The 17268-nt window shown below is 49.5% G+C and overlaps 2 protein-coding genes across 7 annotated transcripts in view; both read right to left on the minus strand.

The window, feature by feature from the left end:
• The window catches only part of LOC146598504 (myomegalin-like), a 27710-nt gene extending 10829 nt beyond the window's left edge, over window positions 1–16881 (minus strand). For 2 of the 6 annotated variants that reach the window (XM_085300272.1, XM_085300275.1), the window contains exons 1-17: window positions 15573–16842; window positions 11585–11704; window positions 9688–9807; window positions 9391–9483; window positions 9065–9280; window positions 8369–8527; window positions 7879–7992; window positions 7493–7630; window positions 7009–7188; window positions 6531–6725; window positions 5495–5641; window positions 4356–4434; window positions 3721–3809; window positions 3425–3541; window positions 2727–2864; window positions 2270–2382; window positions 1357–1484 (exon numbers count right to left, since the gene is read on the minus strand). In XM_085300272.1, the coding sequence (XP_085156398.1) occupies window positions 1357–1484; window positions 2270–2382; window positions 2727–2864; window positions 3425–3541; window positions 3721–3809; window positions 4356–4434; window positions 5495–5641; window positions 6531–6725; window positions 7009–7188; window positions 7493–7630; window positions 7879–7992; window positions 8369–8527; window positions 9065–9280; window positions 9391–9483; window positions 9688–9807; window positions 11585–11704; window positions 15573–16721 (3295 nt within the window). In that variant the 5' untranslated portion in view covers window positions 16722–16842. Of the gene's footprint in view, window positions 1–1356; window positions 1485–2269; window positions 2383–2726; window positions 2865–3424; window positions 3542–3720; window positions 3810–4355; window positions 4435–5494; window positions 5642–6530; window positions 6726–7008; window positions 7189–7492; window positions 7631–7878; window positions 7993–8368; window positions 8528–9064; window positions 9281–9390; window positions 9484–9687; window positions 9808–11584; window positions 11705–15572 lie in introns of all 6 variants that reach the window. The other 4 variants (XM_085300271.1, XM_085300270.1, XM_085300269.1 and 1 more) reach the window with 3 other exon arrangements.
• A 309-nt stretch (window positions 16882–17190) lies between these two features.
• LOC146598505 (myomegalin-like) overlaps window positions 17191–17268 on the minus strand; it is a 3018-nt gene continuing 2940 nt past the window's right edge. The window contains exon 6 of the mRNA XM_085300294.1: window positions 17191–17240. Coding sequence (XP_085156420.1) covers window positions 17191–17240 — 50 coding nt within the window. The remainder of the gene's footprint in view (window positions 17241–17268) is intronic.

Below are 17268 nucleotides of genomic sequence, written 5' to 3' on the forward strand. Positions count from 1 at the left end.
AGCCACATCCCTTCAGGCCACATGGCCTTCAGGCCGCAGCTAGGCACACAGAGGTGCAACACTGCCCTGCCGCATGAAGAAAAGCCTGTGCTGACTCCTATCCCTGTTTCTGAAGCAGGGAAGGGAGGATTTGAACATGAGGGCAAGGCATGAGATACAGGCCGACACATGAAGCAGTCACAAGGAGGCACGTAGCAGAGCAGTTGCAGGTCCAGATGACACAGCCCAGCAAGATAGAGCTCTTCTGCTCCACCCTCCAGGTTTGACTTCCCCTGGCCAGCACAAATAGAGGCAATCAGAGGTACATGATCTAGTCCCACCACCTTGGAAAGCGATCAGGTATGACAGAGCTGATCCAAACCCCTCAGCACATAGGAAGCAGAGGTCAYTGGAGAGCTGCTGCCATCACTTTCCAGTTCTTACACTAACCCAAACACTCCCAGAGAAGAAAGCTGCCCTAGAGAAGGTAAGCAGTAGTGCCAAGTGGGGCTGTCACTGGCAAAGTGGAATAGGGCCCGCCCCTCACCCAACGGGGCTGTAGAGCCTAAGATGCACACACACTAAGGCAGCTGATCCAGCAGGTCCTAGCCCAGATCCTGGGAGCAGGGACAAGTCTTATTCACCCCAAACCATCTGTGCTCTCCCTCAAGGCACAGAACTCACAACTAAAAAATTAGAAAAAAATAAAAAAAAATCAGGAAAGTCTTCACTACTGACATAGCATTTGGTTTGAGCATAAAACGGATCATTGGCTCTATATACTCAAAATACTCGTACAAGATTACCAGGCAAGCAGCACGCAGTCCTTGCTCTACAGATCTTGCAGCCCTTCCCAAATTCCCTAGCTCTGGACCCCACTTGTCCACATACACCTTTTCCTTCTGCACCAGCAGCCATCAACCCAAGAGGGGGATGTTACTGGGTAGAAAAAGGGGAAGGTAATATAAAAATTCACACTCATGCACTTGGGAGATGATAGAGAACATCTGGTGTTTCCTTCAGTGAAAGGGAATCTTTATTTGGCCCACTGGGAAAAAGGGGAAGGGAGATAAAGGGAAATCAACTAAAATGGAATGATTCGAGTGTGCAAATACATCAGTGACCACGGGGTGGGTCAGACAGGAACGTACATGAGACACAGGTGGATTGCACTGATTGCAGTTTCCAAGCAGCTCTAAAAATAAAACAAGAAACCCCACACCAATTCTACCGTACCATTACTAAGTACCAAAGCAAACCCCCGGAGTCAGTGAGACAGGCTCGCTCAGTTAGTGAACCGTTTCCGTGGCAGGTGGGCGAGCGCCAGGGCTCAGAAGGCATGCTGGGGTAGGACTCTCACACGCTCCTGTTCCCCACCTCCTAAGGTGCCCTGTGTCTCCAGCCTGCTCAAACGCTCCAAGCTTCTTCCAAGAGCTTCTTCCAGCTGTCCCCGGAGCTCCTGGACCCCCTCCAGCTCCACCTGCAGAGTGTGGTCTCTTGCAGCGCTAAGCAGACACGCCGCACAAAAGGGAAGAGGGTTAGACAGGCTGCAGCAATCATCAGAGTAGCAAGCGCACATCAGATTGGGTCCCCGCCGTCCATGACTACCACCTACTCCATCCACAGGCCTTCCGTACCTCATAGGCAATTTGGACACCTCCCACCTCACCCCTAAACCTCCCCAGAACACACCCAATCCCCCAAAAAAGGCTTCAGCATAGGGCAGGGAACTTGGTCACAGCTGTTCTTCAGTACTTACCCAAGCACTCCACATATGTGCTTCTCTTGGTGACAGGTAGCTCAAATATCCCAGAGGCTATAGTCCCATGAAGGGCAGGGGATTAGTGCGGAGGATAGAGAATGCAGGCTATACTCTGCTACAGGACAACAGCCTAGACAAGCACTTAGATAGACCATTCTCAACCCAAAAGTTGTAGGGTTGGGAATTTGACATGGGGAACAGCAGCCTCCAAGAAGTGGCTGACCTCCAAGAAGCCCAGCAGGAAAGGGAGAAGCCAGAGAATAGGGATGAAAATCCCAAGGCCTGAGCAAGGGGTAGAAACAGGGGCAGTTTACAGAGCATTTGAAGCTGGCTACTACAGTTTGGTTGCCAAAAATCTGGGCACCAGAAGCTGAGCTTGTCCAGTTCCTCAGGGCCAGGCTCCCTCTTTCTCACTGATGGTTCACAGACTTGCAGAACACTCACTGCTTCAGGGGTCAGGTCATCCCCTGGAGCACCCACTCATGCCCCAGCAGCAGAGCAGTGCAGAGCCAGGGCAGCCCTGCTTACCTGTCTGGATGAGTGTGGAACTTCACCAGGCTGCTGTAGAGCTGCCTCTCTGCTTGGAGAGCCTCATTTAGCCGATTCCTTTCAGCCACCAGCCCTTCTAGCATCAGCAACAACTGGCCAGAGTAGACAAGAGGCAACACTTAGAGGCAGGAACCAAAGAAGGCATCCGGTCGACCCTGACAAGTGGAGGTTTACCCTTCCAGATGTACCAACCACCCCTCTTAGCTTCAATCACTTAGACAAAGCGACTGGAGTGTCACCCCAGGCTCCCCAAAAGACTGCCCTTGAGGCCAGTGCTAGAAGAAACCAAACCTCCTCTGTGTTCCCCCTTCCATACACTGTCAGCCTCTAAGGACAAGAGCACCACACAATATCCAGAGACTGAAAAGAAAGTTTTATAACTGCAAGCATCAGCAGAAAAATGACATGTTCACACTTGCTTCACTGGGCACACTACCTGTTGCCTTCTGTTTCCAGTAGCCTCTTGTACTCGTGATTCTGCTATAGCCACTTTGTCCCGAAGCACCAGCACTTCTTGAGTCAGCCTTTCCACGGCTGGAATTTCTTCAGGATCCACCAGCTGCATCTGTAGATCCTGAAAATCAAGTGCAGGAGGGCTCAGGGGAGAAGGGCTCAGGAACAAGGACAGCTGAACTGTTGTAACCCTCCCTGGAATGCAGTTGCCAAAAGTTTCCAGTGTTAGGGAAGATCAGGGTCTCTAAAGWCAGAAACACCAATGCAGCCAGGGTGTGTTAAACACAGATGACACACTGAAGCAAGATTTGAGGAGGGACAAGACACTGTTTAGAAAACTCCCGAGGAAGGGCACTTAGCACACGAGGAACAGAAGGCCAAATAACAGCATTCTGAGCAAAGGCCAGGTTTGKGGTCCTTGTAGTCTGGGCAAAATAACAAAGGGATCTAGGCAAGCCAGCAGCAATACCATCCACAGCCAGCCAGCCACATTAATCTGAAGAGGCCCCTCACTCCTTAGCAGAGGACTCCAGTCACTGCTATCACAGAAACCAACAGCTTTACACCTGACATCTTGCCCTTCAGCAGAAACGAGAGACTGATGAACAGGACATGGGGAAGTAAGAGGCTCCTCTGCAGCCTTTCTGGGCAGAACTGACCCAGGACAGTGTATTTCCTCACCTTGATGAGATCCTCTTTGATCTGAATGTTCCTGGTCAGGGACTCAATATCTGAGGCCTGCACCTGCAGCTCTTCCTCCTGTGTGGCCACAACGGACTGGAGAGCAGTGAGCTCTCGCTATGGAAGGAAGAGTCTGTGAGAACTATAGAAAGCCAAAACCCCCAAAGGCTAAAACCCTACTGCAAGCTGCTGCCCTGCATCTCCCACATTCAGTGCCCCCCTGCGAGAGAGGGTCCAAAACCTCCAGTGAGGGGCAGCCCAACAGTTTCCCRTTGACAAGGCAGAGACAAGCTTACCCTGCTTTCCCTTTCCTTCCTTGCCATCAGCTCCAGCTCCTCTTTGGCATTAACAAGCTCCTTCTCCAGTTCTGCTGCTGACATCGTAACTGCAGAGAAAGCTAGGTTAACTGCAGGATTACTGTGTTATAGTCTCTCTTACTCCAGCATTGGACAAAAATCATGTCTTTGGCAAGAGACAAGTCCATGAGGCCTGCTCCCCAGTACACTTCATCTTCCTAAAGACTGCTGCTCCCTTACTGATCCTTCAACAGCAGCTCCAGGGAACAGCAGTGTCCCAAGGCTGCTGTCCCACCTCTGGCAAAGTTCAGGTGTCCTGGAGCCAAGGCTAACCCTAGGTCAGTCCCACATTCTCACCCTCAGCCTGAACCATCTGGTCAGAAACCCCACACTGGACAGCATCAACTGTGGAGCAGAAGTATCTCACCCTAAAATCAACACCAACTTTTCTTTTCACATGTTCACACCCTCATGCACCCTCTGAACTATCACCCAAGAGAAAGCTCAGCTTTATTTCAAAACACCCATTCTAGCTCAAAGCTCTTTGCCCTCCCATAATTTTGTGAAACTTTCTTCCACAACCAAAGCTCTGGGTCATCGTTGGGRATCCAGAGAGAAGCTGTCGCAGTACTCACCGCCTTCTGTCCTGCAGCTGCTGTCTCCCTGTGGGGGTCTGGCAGTGGGTGTAGCTCCACAAGCTCCTTGCAGTACTTCCTGAAAACAAAATCCTCCTGGTTTGCACCTCTATGGGGAACCTAGCAAGCTCTCAACTTTATGGGGAACCTAGCTTGGGCTCCAGGACTACAGCAGACTGCTGGCTGCTYTGCTGATGCCTGAGACATGACAGAGCAGTGAAGGGGAGCTAGCCAAGCAGCAGGGCAAGTGAGTTGCACCCTACCTGGAAGCTTCACGTATGGGAACAAGGCTCTGGTCTTGCTTTGTGGGACTAGGGGGTTGTTGGGAGAGAGTTCCTTTACAATAAGGATTAAACACATTTCACTCAACCATAGCAAGCCCATCTTTCAACTGAGACTCTACCAGACCTAAGTCTTCCTCCAGGGATTCAGCCTACCAGAGGGACTACACAGAAAGTAAAGTGCAGAGCTTGCCCCACATATACATCTCTGAAAGTCTCTGGAGCTCACTTTGATCCCAAGAATAGAAATGAGCCACCTGCTTACAGCTGTTTCAAAACCCTCAACATGTCAGTTCACCAGTAAACGATTAACAGATGCTCAAGTAGGAGTGTGGCATATGTAGCCTCTGAATTGTGCTCAGCCTCAAAGAGGTTTTTAGCAAAGCTGCTTTAAAAATATCAGTTCCAATTGTGGAAGAGATGGCAAAAGGCCAGCTAGCTCTGCCATGACTTACTGGGGCCTAAAATTAGCTCCCCTGTCCCTTCCAGAATGTGACAATGTCAGGGAGTGGATTACAACGCAACGGCCTGGCCCAGCCCAAGGAAGGACTGGGTTGATGCTAGAAGGTCAGAGGGTGGATTCCTCACATATTTGCACATGCCCTGGGGACTCAAATACTGCTTTATCAAAACGAAAGGAGACACTGAGTGACAAAGACTTGTGGGATCAAGATCAGAACATCCAGGCAATATTTCTGCTCCTCAGTTTTGTCCATTCCTCCTACAGGAAGTCTCTTCCCTAACTCTACTCTTTACTACCATTCTGTGTGGTGCTTTCCCCTCTCTCCTTTCCTCCTGCAGCAATCACTTCTCTCTGGAGTCCAGAGGCTGCAGGCAGAGAAATCACACAATTCTTACTTGTATGGGCTGTTGTTCATCCTGCTTCAATAGCCTGGCACCAGCTGACTGAGTCCCAACAGGCTCCTTCCCTGACACATGCTGGCGCAGGAGTTGTAACTCACAACTCCTTTCAGCCAGAGCACGTGCCATCTTCTCAGCAGCAGTCTGAATGAGCAGGAAGAAAAGAGAAAGGCAGAGTTATGATCAAGGACTGGCTCCCTATCCCTCACCTTCCTTAGGGACTAAGGGAAAACATATCAATATTTATCTGTCACTTGAGACTAGGAGAAAAGCTCTAAAAACCAGTCTGGGAGCTACTGCTCCCGGCCCCTCACAGTGGCCCTCCCATCTCTACTTGCTAGACAGGAGCAGCAGGGCTCAGCCTCTGCCTGCAGAGGAGCAAGTTCTTCAGTTTCCCTCACTCCACCTAGGAGCAGATGGAGACACAGGAAAGGCAAAGAGAACAAAGAGGAGGAGATGGGGCTCAGTCTTTTAGCCCTCTTTTTATGAAAATAAAAATCCAAAGCATCTCAGGTAACACTGAGGTGTATCCAGTGTGCAAGAGTAGGCAGAGTAGAAACTGTGACTCTTCAAGCAGCAGTTACACTCCCAGGATCATGCACTAATTTGATTAAAACATAAATTAACAGGCAATGAGCAGAGTTTCCTCAAAATTCTGAGCTATATAACTGACAGCTTGGAGACTTCCCTTCTGGTGTGCTAACACCCATACGAAGCAGTGACCCTCCCCCAAAACCCATCCACCCACTCCACCTGCAAACCCTAAGAATACATAATCCAGCCCAGCTTGCTTGGTGCCAGGGACCTGGCCCCTGAACACAGCTAAGGGAACTGCTGCTCCATAAGTGCTCCCCCACACAATGGGTTGAGACCCACCTAGAAGGGACTTCATGGAATCTCAAGTCATTCTCCAACACCTAGCAGCTCCAACTAGGCAGCACTGATTGTGGCCAGATAACCATTTCCATCTACTTAATACAAGGCAGAAGGCATCTGCCTCAGCCTTCCCGCTGCTGCGCCGYGCACAACTCACTCGGCTCCACTGTTCCTTGGCATTCACAGACTGCAGCAGCTCCCGGATTTCAGCATCATGCTCCATAGCCTGACAGTTCCTGTCACTGAGGAGATCCTGTAACATCTTCTCCTTGCGCTGGAGACGCAGGCACAGCTCCTCTACTACTTCGCTCTGCCCTGGGCCCAGCTTGCACAGCAGGGTTGCTGTGAGCTCCTGAAGAAGTGAGAGGAATTTGAGACACATTTCTACTACCCTTCCCACTGCTGTTCAGGGCAGAACAGTTCTTCAGCCTGAGTGTAGCAACAGCCTGAGTATAGCTCTTGAGTAAGAGCAAGATCTATGGAGCACAACTATCCCACAGGTGCCAAGAGCAGCCAGTTTCCAAGGCACTGAACATGAGTTTAAGTATACTCCTCTGCAGCAGGCAGGACGCTCTTGGCACTGCCCTCTGCAGACAAACTGACTGAAGGCCTGGGAGGCCAAACTATAGCCTTACCTCCACTTCCTTGTTCCTGTCGTGTAGGCAGGTCTGCAGCTGCTGGATGATCCCCTCCTGCTCCTTCTGCCTGCTGCAGGATTTGGCCTCAATCTCCTCCTTGAGCCAGCGGAGGTTTTGGCAGGATGCTGAAACCTGCTCCAGTTCCAGGGTTTTGGCTTTCAAGAGGCTCTCCAGGCTCTGGGGACCACAACAGAAGCAGATCAACCTTTACCCTGAATTAAGCAGAACGGGAACCACCAGTCTCTTCCGCCAGCAGAGAGTCATGCAGATTTCAACACCCTCCTTTCAAGGCTCACCTCCACACCCAGCCCAGAAACACCACAGATGGACCCAGAAACTTGCCCAGCACACAGGGCCAGAGAAAGGCTAACACCCTGCACCCGCTCTTCCCAGAGACAACCACAKCATTTACACAAGAGCACTCGTCTAGGGCGGCACCACACTGCAGCCAGGCTCCGCATACGCGGGTACAAGCGCTCACATGAATCGTGGCCTCGTTGCTGGACAGAACRCTGCGCAGCCTCTCCAGGTCACCTCCTCGCTCTCTTACTGAGAGACGGAGCTGTTGCAGCTCTTGTTCCTTCTTCTCCAGGGCACAGAACTTTTCATCTACTGCTCGCTAGGATGAGAAAGGGTAATCTCTCAAAATTGGATAGAATACCTTTAAAATACCTGACATGGCAAGTAGTGTATCTAAGCCCTCCCTTCCAGGGGGTTCCTTTGGCAGACTGGGTTGCATAGAGCATTCCAAAGACATGGTTGCTCTGGTATCAGCCTTGGGTAGCAGTGTGAGGCTGCACCACTGCAGTAACCCAAAGGCTGAGCTGCAAAGAAAACAGGGAGACTTCACTGACAGACTGCGCTTACCTCTAGAGCAGCATCTCTGTCACTGATTCGCTGCTGCAGTTTCTCCAGCATGGTATCAATGACTGCAGGGCTCCTGTCCAAGCTTTGCTGGCATTGCAGAAGTTCTCTTGACTCCTAAAAGGATAACACACACACGCACACACACACACACCAGTAAAACTGTCAGTCCAGGACATGTCCAGACAGCACTACAGCAGAGTCTGGGCCAACTACCTACACCTGCCAGCTCTAACCCCCCACATTGTTAAAGGGCAACAGAGTCCCAGCACCTGGAAGCTGATTGACTAAGCACCTGTGAGTGCTCACCAGGCACCACCTCGAGCTGAGGCACGTGCCTCCTTCCTCAGGGAGGCGCAGGGTCCAGAAGCATCTCTGTCCATCGCTTCAGAGGCGTGTGAGAGCTATAGATTGACATTTGCACCTCCAAATACCAAAGGAGGAGCAGAACTCCTGGCTGTTTATGCTCTGCTCAAGTCTTTCTGCATCTCACCTGCAAAAGTTGCTCCTTGCGAGCCAGATGCTGACTCAAACGCTGAAACTTCTGTTCCTGGGCCTGCAGCTCACAGCATTTCTCCCACTCCACAGTTTGGAGCTGCTGAACYTTGTCCTGCAGTTCTGCCTGCAACACCTGCACCACAGCACGCAGCTCCTGCAAGGGAAAGCACTTATCTTGTTTACAGTCCTCAATGGCCCTGTAAACAACTGGCCAATCTGAAGGTGAGAGCAACAAGGGCTGTGGAGCAGCCAGAAATGCTGTGTGATACTAGACACAGCTTTTATATCTCAAAATAGAGTTCCTTGCAAGTGAAATTTGAATATATTTCCCTTCCCAGGGCACCCATCTATTTTTAAATCCCTCGCTGTGGCCACAGGTTTGGCTTCATGGTCTACCACAGCTAGCCTGCTGCAGCAGTGAACGTAGCTTTGTAACATTACACAGAGATGGGACACCTGCAGCAACTAAAGGCACACAAGTGATAACATACACATATCACATCTTTGCTGATTCTAAGTCCTAGGGTAGGAAGCTAAGGAGGCTGGAGAAATCTCCAGGGGGGTTAGCCAAGTATAACCAAGCATGCTCAAGATGGTATAGTCAGAGATGAACGAGGGCAGAGTATGGACCGTATCAGTGCTTCTTAACCCTTGTCACCCCACAGACCACCAGGCTAAGTGCCTGTCATACCTGGTTGTGCTTCCAAGTTGCTTCCTTTTGCTGCTCTTCCTCATGCACTGTGGTTTCTAGGAGCTGGGTCACCCTCCTGGCTTCAGTCAACTGGTGCTCTTTCTGGCGCTGAGCTGTCTTCAACTTTTGCACCTCCAACTGGCTATAGAAAAGCGTGTTCTGAAGATCCAGCAGTGCCACATGTTGCTGCTGGGATGAGGGCCGACTCTCTGACATCTATCGAGAGGGAAGCAAAGAAATGCAAGATCCGTTTCACACGAGGCATCTGAAGTTCACAAGCTTTGCAGAACCACAACCGATGTGCTCAAGGCTTTCCAGGGACATACCTGCAACTGTCCAACTTGGCTTCTGTGCAGCATGTCTCGCAGCTTGGCCATTGTCTCATTCTGCCCTTCGATGACATGGTACAGCTCTTCCGTCTACAAAGCAAAGCATAGGAAACCCAGTCATTGGCAAACCAAGCACAAACCCTCCCCATCAGACTCACAAGAAAGCAAGAGTTTCTCCAGAAACAATTTAATGAGATCCAGGATGCCATGCAATGGCTTTTCAGTCACTGCCTACAGGGGCTAGCACACTTTCTCTTGTCAGTGAGCACCACCCTGCCTGCCCGATGCTATTACCTCACTCTCCTTGCTCTTCAGGGTTTCATTCAGACTCTGGATTGTACGGTCTTGCCTCTGTGATGTTTCTTGGACAGATTTTAATTCAAAATTCAATTCATTCAGTTTTTCCTGTAGCAACTGAACACAAAGAAATATGTAATTTGGCTTATCCTACCTACTGCTCTATCCAAATATACTTAGGACTCCCTCTAGCCTTTACTCAGTCCATATAGCCCAGATGTTTACCAGATCAAGACCATTGTCGTTCCCCTCCAGTATCCAAATACACTGTTTGAGCTGGGTGGAGACTACTATGAAGAAACAAAGCCTTCCCTTTCTCCACAGGACTTTTTCAGTGCTCCTAGTTCCTCCATTACAGCCCCCAGGCRCAGGGCAGAGTTTCCAGGCTTGGGTTTCATATATTGAACTACCTCCCACATACTCCAGGAAAGTCTTGCTCAGACTGCCCAGCATCCTTCCCCWTTTCTATCATAAAACAAATGATTCCCTAAACAAAATGATCTCTTAAGAAGAAAGGACTGCTTCAGGCCAAAAAACTGTTAAGAGACCCAAACCAAAATGTCACCATAGAGAAGCTACACACCCTAAAAACCCTTTGCTTTTGTGGCCTCCAAGTGCATTGCAGTTACGTGTCTACAGTCTTCCAGCCCCTTCTCTTACTACCTCCTTACATCACCCAGGCACTTTTGCAGCAACTGCTGGTCTAGGTAATTCCACATTTGATCAGATCAGTGGTTCACCTAGCCTCAAGTTCTGGCTTCAGCACAAAGGAGTCTACTTTGTGCCAGCCTTCTAACAGCACAGCTGCAGAGGAAAATGAAACTTGTTGCTATACTCTGTTGGTGATTTAAAACCAGAGGAACAATTGCTTTTGACATTTTCACCCTAAGGAGAGGAACATAGCTCAGACAGTTTTAGGACTCTTCTTTCACYGAGATGTACATAACAGTGCATGAAAACTAGTGCTTGTCTGCATTACTAGGAATGTCAAAAAGCAGCATGTTTAGTCTTAGAAGATACAGATCTTTCTTGGAACTGACTCCAGCCTCAGTTTCCCAAGGAGTTGGTACTGCCATATAATCACCTTCATGTTGTTTATTGGCTTACATATCTGTCACGTTATCTCTTCTGAGATGCACTCAGACACACTCCCTCCACACACACTGTTTAAACTCTCTCAATTGCATTCACTGGGCCTTAAGCCTCTTCTATTTCCCTGTCAACTTTTGTGGACCAGGCAGCTCCAACAGCTTACAGCTGTCCTGGATTTAAATAAAGAACCTACCCAGTGATGCTTTTCCCTTTATCCCCTCCATTTCCCAGTAGGTAGTTACCTTTGAGCTCAAGAGTGTAGCTAAGAACATCTATCCCATGTAATGTGTGCTAAATTTGATCTGCCTCAAGACTACACAGCTTTCTTAGGAAAGAAACTTGCAACCTTTAAATCTAAGTGCAGGCAGGACCACAGCCCACCTCAAGCTGATCCCCCTTACTGCCTGCAAAAAAGAAGCCAGTTGTCTCAAAGGCAGCTGCTCTCCTCTCCTGCACCAGGGTCAAACCAGGCAAACACACAAGGTGGAAAATAACGCTCTGTGTGTCTCTCCTTCATTAGCTTCCAGCCAGCTTACAAGGCAATCAGAAAGTTYCTTCAGAACACAATTTGCAAAAATAAAAATATAGAAAGTTTATACATCATAGCTGTAGGAAAAGAGCAAATGCTTTTAACTCAAGCTGACAGCTAACAGCACCAAGAATAGCATCAGTTCACGCACCCTTGCTGAAACAGAGGTGCAGATGTCTGCCTCCAGCCAGGCTGGGCGCGAGAGGAAGGGAGGGCTCCCCCTTACTATGTAACACTCATTAGGCACTGAATTTGTTGTTCATGAAAAAATACCTTATTGGTGGCATCAAGTTGCTGGATTTTACCCTGCAGCTCTGTAGCACACAAATCAGACACATGTTCCGCTGTTGCAGAGTCACCTGGAGTTGGCTGCAGATGTTCATCTTGCAGATTCTGGGAAGGAGGAGAGAAACTGTTCAAATCTTGCACTAGTCTCTATTCAGTTTCCAAGCCCCTCACAGACCTTACAGCACAGGCTTAAACAAGCATCACTGGGTTTTTCTAACTGCCTTCTAAACATCACACTGCCTATGGCTCCCTCCATTGGCATGGCAGGTCAATACCTGGCTGCTCTCTGCCAAAGCTTCCCTGAGGCTCTAGTTTGGCTCTCCATCTTTCCACACTCCCTCACAGAGAGCTCAGCAGCTTGCCTGGCTCTAACTGCTGTCTCCAGGCTGCCGACAGATCTGCTCCTCACACCCAAGCCATGTCCTGAAACCTCCCTCCTATGTGCCCTGCTGGCAGCTTCAGCTAAGCTGAACTCTTTCTCCCCATATGCTGCCAAACTTATCCCTTTTAATCAAGCCCATAACCTTCAATCTCCTCCCCAAAACTATTAGCCTGTGTGACACAGAGTCACCCCCTGCTCTAAATTCATTCCCTTGTGGTTCTCTGAGCTCTCCTTCACAGCTCTTCATGCTACAGCACCCTCGTTTTGTACAATTCCCTTCAGCTCTACAAATCAAATTCAATGCCACAGCTGAGCTTTTATTCTTAGGAGACATCTATTTACTGAGAATGAAAACAGCCGACTGTCTCCTGATACATGGCCTGCCAGACTTTATGGCTTAAGCATACACTAAGCCCTCGTCATCCCTTCTTACTATTTTGCTACCTCCTKACCAGCAACTTGTACCCTCCCTCAAGCAGCATTCAAGTCCAGCCACCCAATCCAGCCCTCACAGRACACATTAAGTATTACTGAGTACCTTCAGCAATACAAGATTGATTGTACTAGTGTCTATTTTTAAGTAGGAGGGAAATGAAGGCCCTGATAAGCAGGGGATATGAGAAGATGACAGACCCTTTTCCGAAATCACACAGGAGCATCAGCTCCAGGCTGCACAGCACCCAGCAGAATAGCTGACTGATTAGCCCTGTCATGTTGAATCTTCATCTTGAACTCCCAGGGGCTATATTTCTGAGGGTAAGGCAAACAGCACCAAGGAACCCTTCCAGGCCTCCGCACTGCCTCTCACGGTCTGCACAGAAATGCCATATCATTTCTGATTTCCACATCCCCCTGCCCTACCCTCTGCACTCTTCTCCTCCTTTTATCCATGCAAATTTCTACTTTCTCATCCTCTAGTCCATCACCTGAACTGCACCCTTATTCCACAGCACATTAAACAGTACACAAGTCTGCTCCTACGGCATTGAGCTACCAACATAATCTTTCCTGTACTGCCAAAACTCCTAATTGTGATACTTCCTGTTAATCAACACTTCCCTTTATACTGATTTTTTTTTTTTTTTTTTTTTTTTTTTTTTTTTTTTTTTTTTTTTTTTATTTTTTTTTTTTTTTTTTTTTTTTTTTTTTTAAGTGAAAGCCTAACCAGTCACTGCAAGTAGTTTTGACTTTGTCCAGCCAGAAGGTTTCAGATCAGACAGGGAGAGCTGCTAGAATCTCTTACACAATAACTCTTTTGCAGGTAAGGCTGATGAAAAGAAAACAGAGGGAAAACTCTTTCCTTGCAATTTGCATATTCCAAAGAAAAATAAACAAAAATCCTGTGAACAGCAAAGGGAGGAAAAAGGCAGAGGCCAGCTCCAGAGTCCAAAGTCCCTAAGCCGAAGCTGCCTCCTTCTTCAAGCTTCACTGCAGTCACATCACATGAAGAGGAGCATGGCTGCCCAGAGTTTTTCCTACATCAACATTTGTTGGAAAAAAAAAAAAAAAAACACAACCACTCTCTCCTCACTGCCCTCTCTTCAACACAGCTCCAGCAATGTCAGCACACATTAGCTTAGACAGTGGTACAAAACAAAAAAAGTACTGCATTTCCTACACCTGCTGAGCTCAGTTCTTCCCAAAACAGAGCGTAAAACACTGGCTAACTGGCAGTAGAGCGAGCATGGCTCCAGAGACAGCTATAAAAGCACGCTCGAGGAAGGCTTGGKTTGGTGGTGTTTTCTGAGGGCACGGGTAGTGAAGGGGAAGAGTAGATGGTTCAAGAAAACACCCAAGACAGTACCTAAAAGGTCACATGCCTCAGACACCAGATTGCTCTCAGTCATCATAACTTATGGCAGTGAATTTAGAGAACTGCACTTTCCCTAAAGCAGTAAGGAAACTGTGGTCCTATATATTCYTTTCATGTTTCCAGACAGGCATTCAAGCATACAAATTACTGAAGAGCAGCATCTGACTTTTAGAAAAGCATGTGGTTCATACAAAGACAGAGAAGGAAGAAAAAATKTATACAAGAGCCATTTAGTTTAGTAGTAGCATCCAACTTCTCACTTTTGCCTTTAAAAACCATCTGAATGCTCAAGCACTTTCCCCTTCTGGCAGACCCACAGTGCTGTCAGCAGTTGCCACTGGGCTGTTGCCATGGCAAGAAATGAAGGAAAGAATTTGACAGGATGAATTCCCTGCAAGGACTGTCGTACGGCAGAGACTGGGGTTTAAAGAAACCCCTCCAAGCAATTCCAGCATACAAGGATAGCAAGCCACARCATAAAGCCAAGCTGCTTGTGCATCACACTGATTACTCTACACCCTGTTAAGAGAAACCCTATTTTTATGCTGAAAATACATCCCTGGAAGTGAAACCAAGCAGCAACTGACAGAATATAGCAGCAGCATCTATGCCCTGCTTCACATATTCAATCACAGGCTATAAATGCAATGCCCTAGTGCACCACATGAAAATGAGTGTTGTTTTGCATTCCTCCACAACGTCATTTCTCAAGCAGACTATTATGAAAGGAGCAGACAGCTCTGGAAAACACCCGAGTAGATGGGAGAGCAAGMAGCCCTCACTGAATAGGAAATGCAACGCAGTACAGCTACAGTTGCCATAGTAATAAACAAGCATTTTTCTACTCCCTGAGGCTACCTAGAGTATTAGACAGCACTAAGGCTGCTAATGTGAATGCAATTAGGCTGACATGGATATTCCTGAATTAAAGCTGACTGAGGCCTTCTATTCATTAAGGGAAGTGATAAAGGAACTACAAGTTCAGCTTTTTGACTGTGTACTAATGAAGATTTATTAAAGCAGGGGCAATCCAGCACTACAAGAGGACTAAAATCTAAGCAGATAACAGCACTGCAGCACCTTGTGAAAGCAAGAGAGCTCACTGCCTCTCAGCAATAACTACCATTAATTGACGAATCTTTTTAAAGGATCAGAAAATAAAACCAATTATCTAGAATACCAACCCTAAAGTCATCCACTGGCACAAATCCACCTGCAAAGAAAACACCTTCTCCTTAGGGCACACACCACAGATCACTACACAGATCCGCATGTCAGACTGGTTTGAGGCCCGATCTGCAGAGGCAGGGCTCTAAAGGCAGACGTGCCTGATACTGAGCCTTTACCAAGGCACAGAGAAAAAGCATTTCCTGGAAAACATGGAAAATTTGCCGGAAAACATGCCCAGAAGCTTAAAACACTCCCTTTATTTGTGGGTAAAATTCAGAACAGCTGTTTAAAGAGCAAGTAGAAGCAAAAATGGTATTTTTTCATCAGAAAATAAGAAAGAATACAAAGACCTCAGTCCTAGCTAGTACCCTGCATTCACAGGGAGAGATGATCGAGGCAGAGGTTAATTTCCCAGAACAAGGAAACAGATCACAAGAGAGGGACAGAGAGAGGGACCGCACCTAAAAAGGGCTGAGCTGCCTATTCTTAGCCCTTGGTTCAGCGACACGTGGCTATCCGTATTATCTCAACACGGAGGAATTCCTAATGGACTTGGAGTCGAGCTGCAAGGACGCCGCTCAATCGAAAGGCTACACAATGACCTCTACCTGTACCCGAAGCGGCATATAATCCTCACAGAGATCATCCCACAGCTCTTGCAGGTCAGAAATCTCCAAGGAAAGACCCAAATGAGCTCTGGAAAGGGATTTCCTGTCTGCGTTCAGAAAACCAGAACCAGCATATATTAAGCCAGCAGAAGTACTTCCATCTGCCAAGTCACGGCTGGGTTTGGGAGGTGGCAAGCTGGATTTCACAGGAATAGGTAGCCGGCTGCCTCTGGGACTCCGAATGGGTTTGTAGTCCACGGCCTTGATCAAGCTGAGGGCCAGCTCCAGCCTATTCCCGCTCAGCAAAGAGTTTGGGGTCATGCGGTCATCTGAGAAATCGTCACACTTCCCACTCCTTTTCACTCCCTTATCTGCATCTTCATCTTTCTGCTGTGGAGGGCTAGCCTCCATGGTCGTGTCCAGCGACTCGATGGAGGATGCAGGMGTGCCTTCCTCCATGCTCTCCCCATCCACCGGCCCTCTGGCGCCAGCCGACTCGGCAGCATCGCACACAGATGACTCTTCATTGCCCATGCTTGCCGACCACCGGCTGGATGGCCCGCAGGAGATACTCCTGGCCACTTTCCGTGGCACTTTGCAAATCGCTTCATAATCAGCATCGGCCACACGCAGCGTAGCACAACCACGGCAGCGCCGTGGGCGGTTACTTGCTCCCTCTGACGCGTGGCAGCTGTGTGGTTCCAAGCCATGTTCTTCATGATCYGTCCAGCATTCGTATCCAGAATAAGCAAAGTCCTCTTGAAGAAGTGCAGCGTACCGAACATCAGGCAGGTTAGAAAGGTCCACAGTCCCATCCCCAGTTCTGTCATCCGCGCTAGACTCATCGTTGTTCCTACGGTACATGCTCGCAATGCAGAACTTGAGGCGGTCCTTCTCCAGCAGCAGCTTCTGCAGGCGCTCGATGGAGAGGGCTTCGATGCGGGCGATAACCGTGTCGAACCTGTAGATGCGGTCCAGCATGAAGGCACACTTGCTGCAAGCGAATTCGGCTTTGCCRTCCCGGCACAGCTCCCTGCCCAGGACGTGGGAGAGCAGCACCTGCAGGTTGAGCTTGGCCGTYGTGTGAAAGATCCATCGCCGCTGGTTGCCACATAACTCCCGGGCACAAATCCGGCAGGTTTCCTTCATGTTCCCTCCTGACCAGCACCCCAAGCTATTCCCAGAGCTTTGCAAGAGACCTTCCCCAGGCCTCTGCCGCCCCCTCAGCACATCACCCAGGCCACRAGCCCCCAGCAGGCCTCACCTCGGCTCCCCCCTCCCGTGCCTCAGGCCCTGGGACCCCCAGGGGCTCCCTGCACTGCAGGGATTTGCCACTCTACACCACCTCCCCACAGCCCAGGCGCCCAGGGCTGCCCCCTCCCCTCCTGTCACCTCACCTCGCCTTGCCTCTCCTCACAGCGCCCCTCGCCTGGGGGCTCCCCCRGCTCCTCACAGCCCCCCTCACGCCGCCCCGGCCTTTCCCCTGCCCCTCACGGCCCCCCGCCCCGGAACTCGCCCGTGCCCCTCACAGCCCCCTCGCTCCGGCCCCGCAGCCCCCGCCGCTCCCGCCTCCCCCTCGCCGAGGATGCTCCTGCCACGGCGGCGCTCGGTTTGTGGCTCAGGTTTCAAGATGGCGGCGGCCGCACACATACGCGGCGGCCGCAGCGCCTGCCGGGATTTGTAGTCTCCCCGCCGG

Source organism: Rhea americana, unplaced genomic scaffold, assembly GCF_003343005.1.
Source record: "Rhea americana isolate MKP2758 unplaced genomic scaffold, rheAme1 scaffold_162, whole genome shotgun sequence".
Lineage (NCBI taxonomy): Eukaryota > Metazoa > Chordata > Aves > Rheiformes > Rheidae > Rhea > Rhea americana.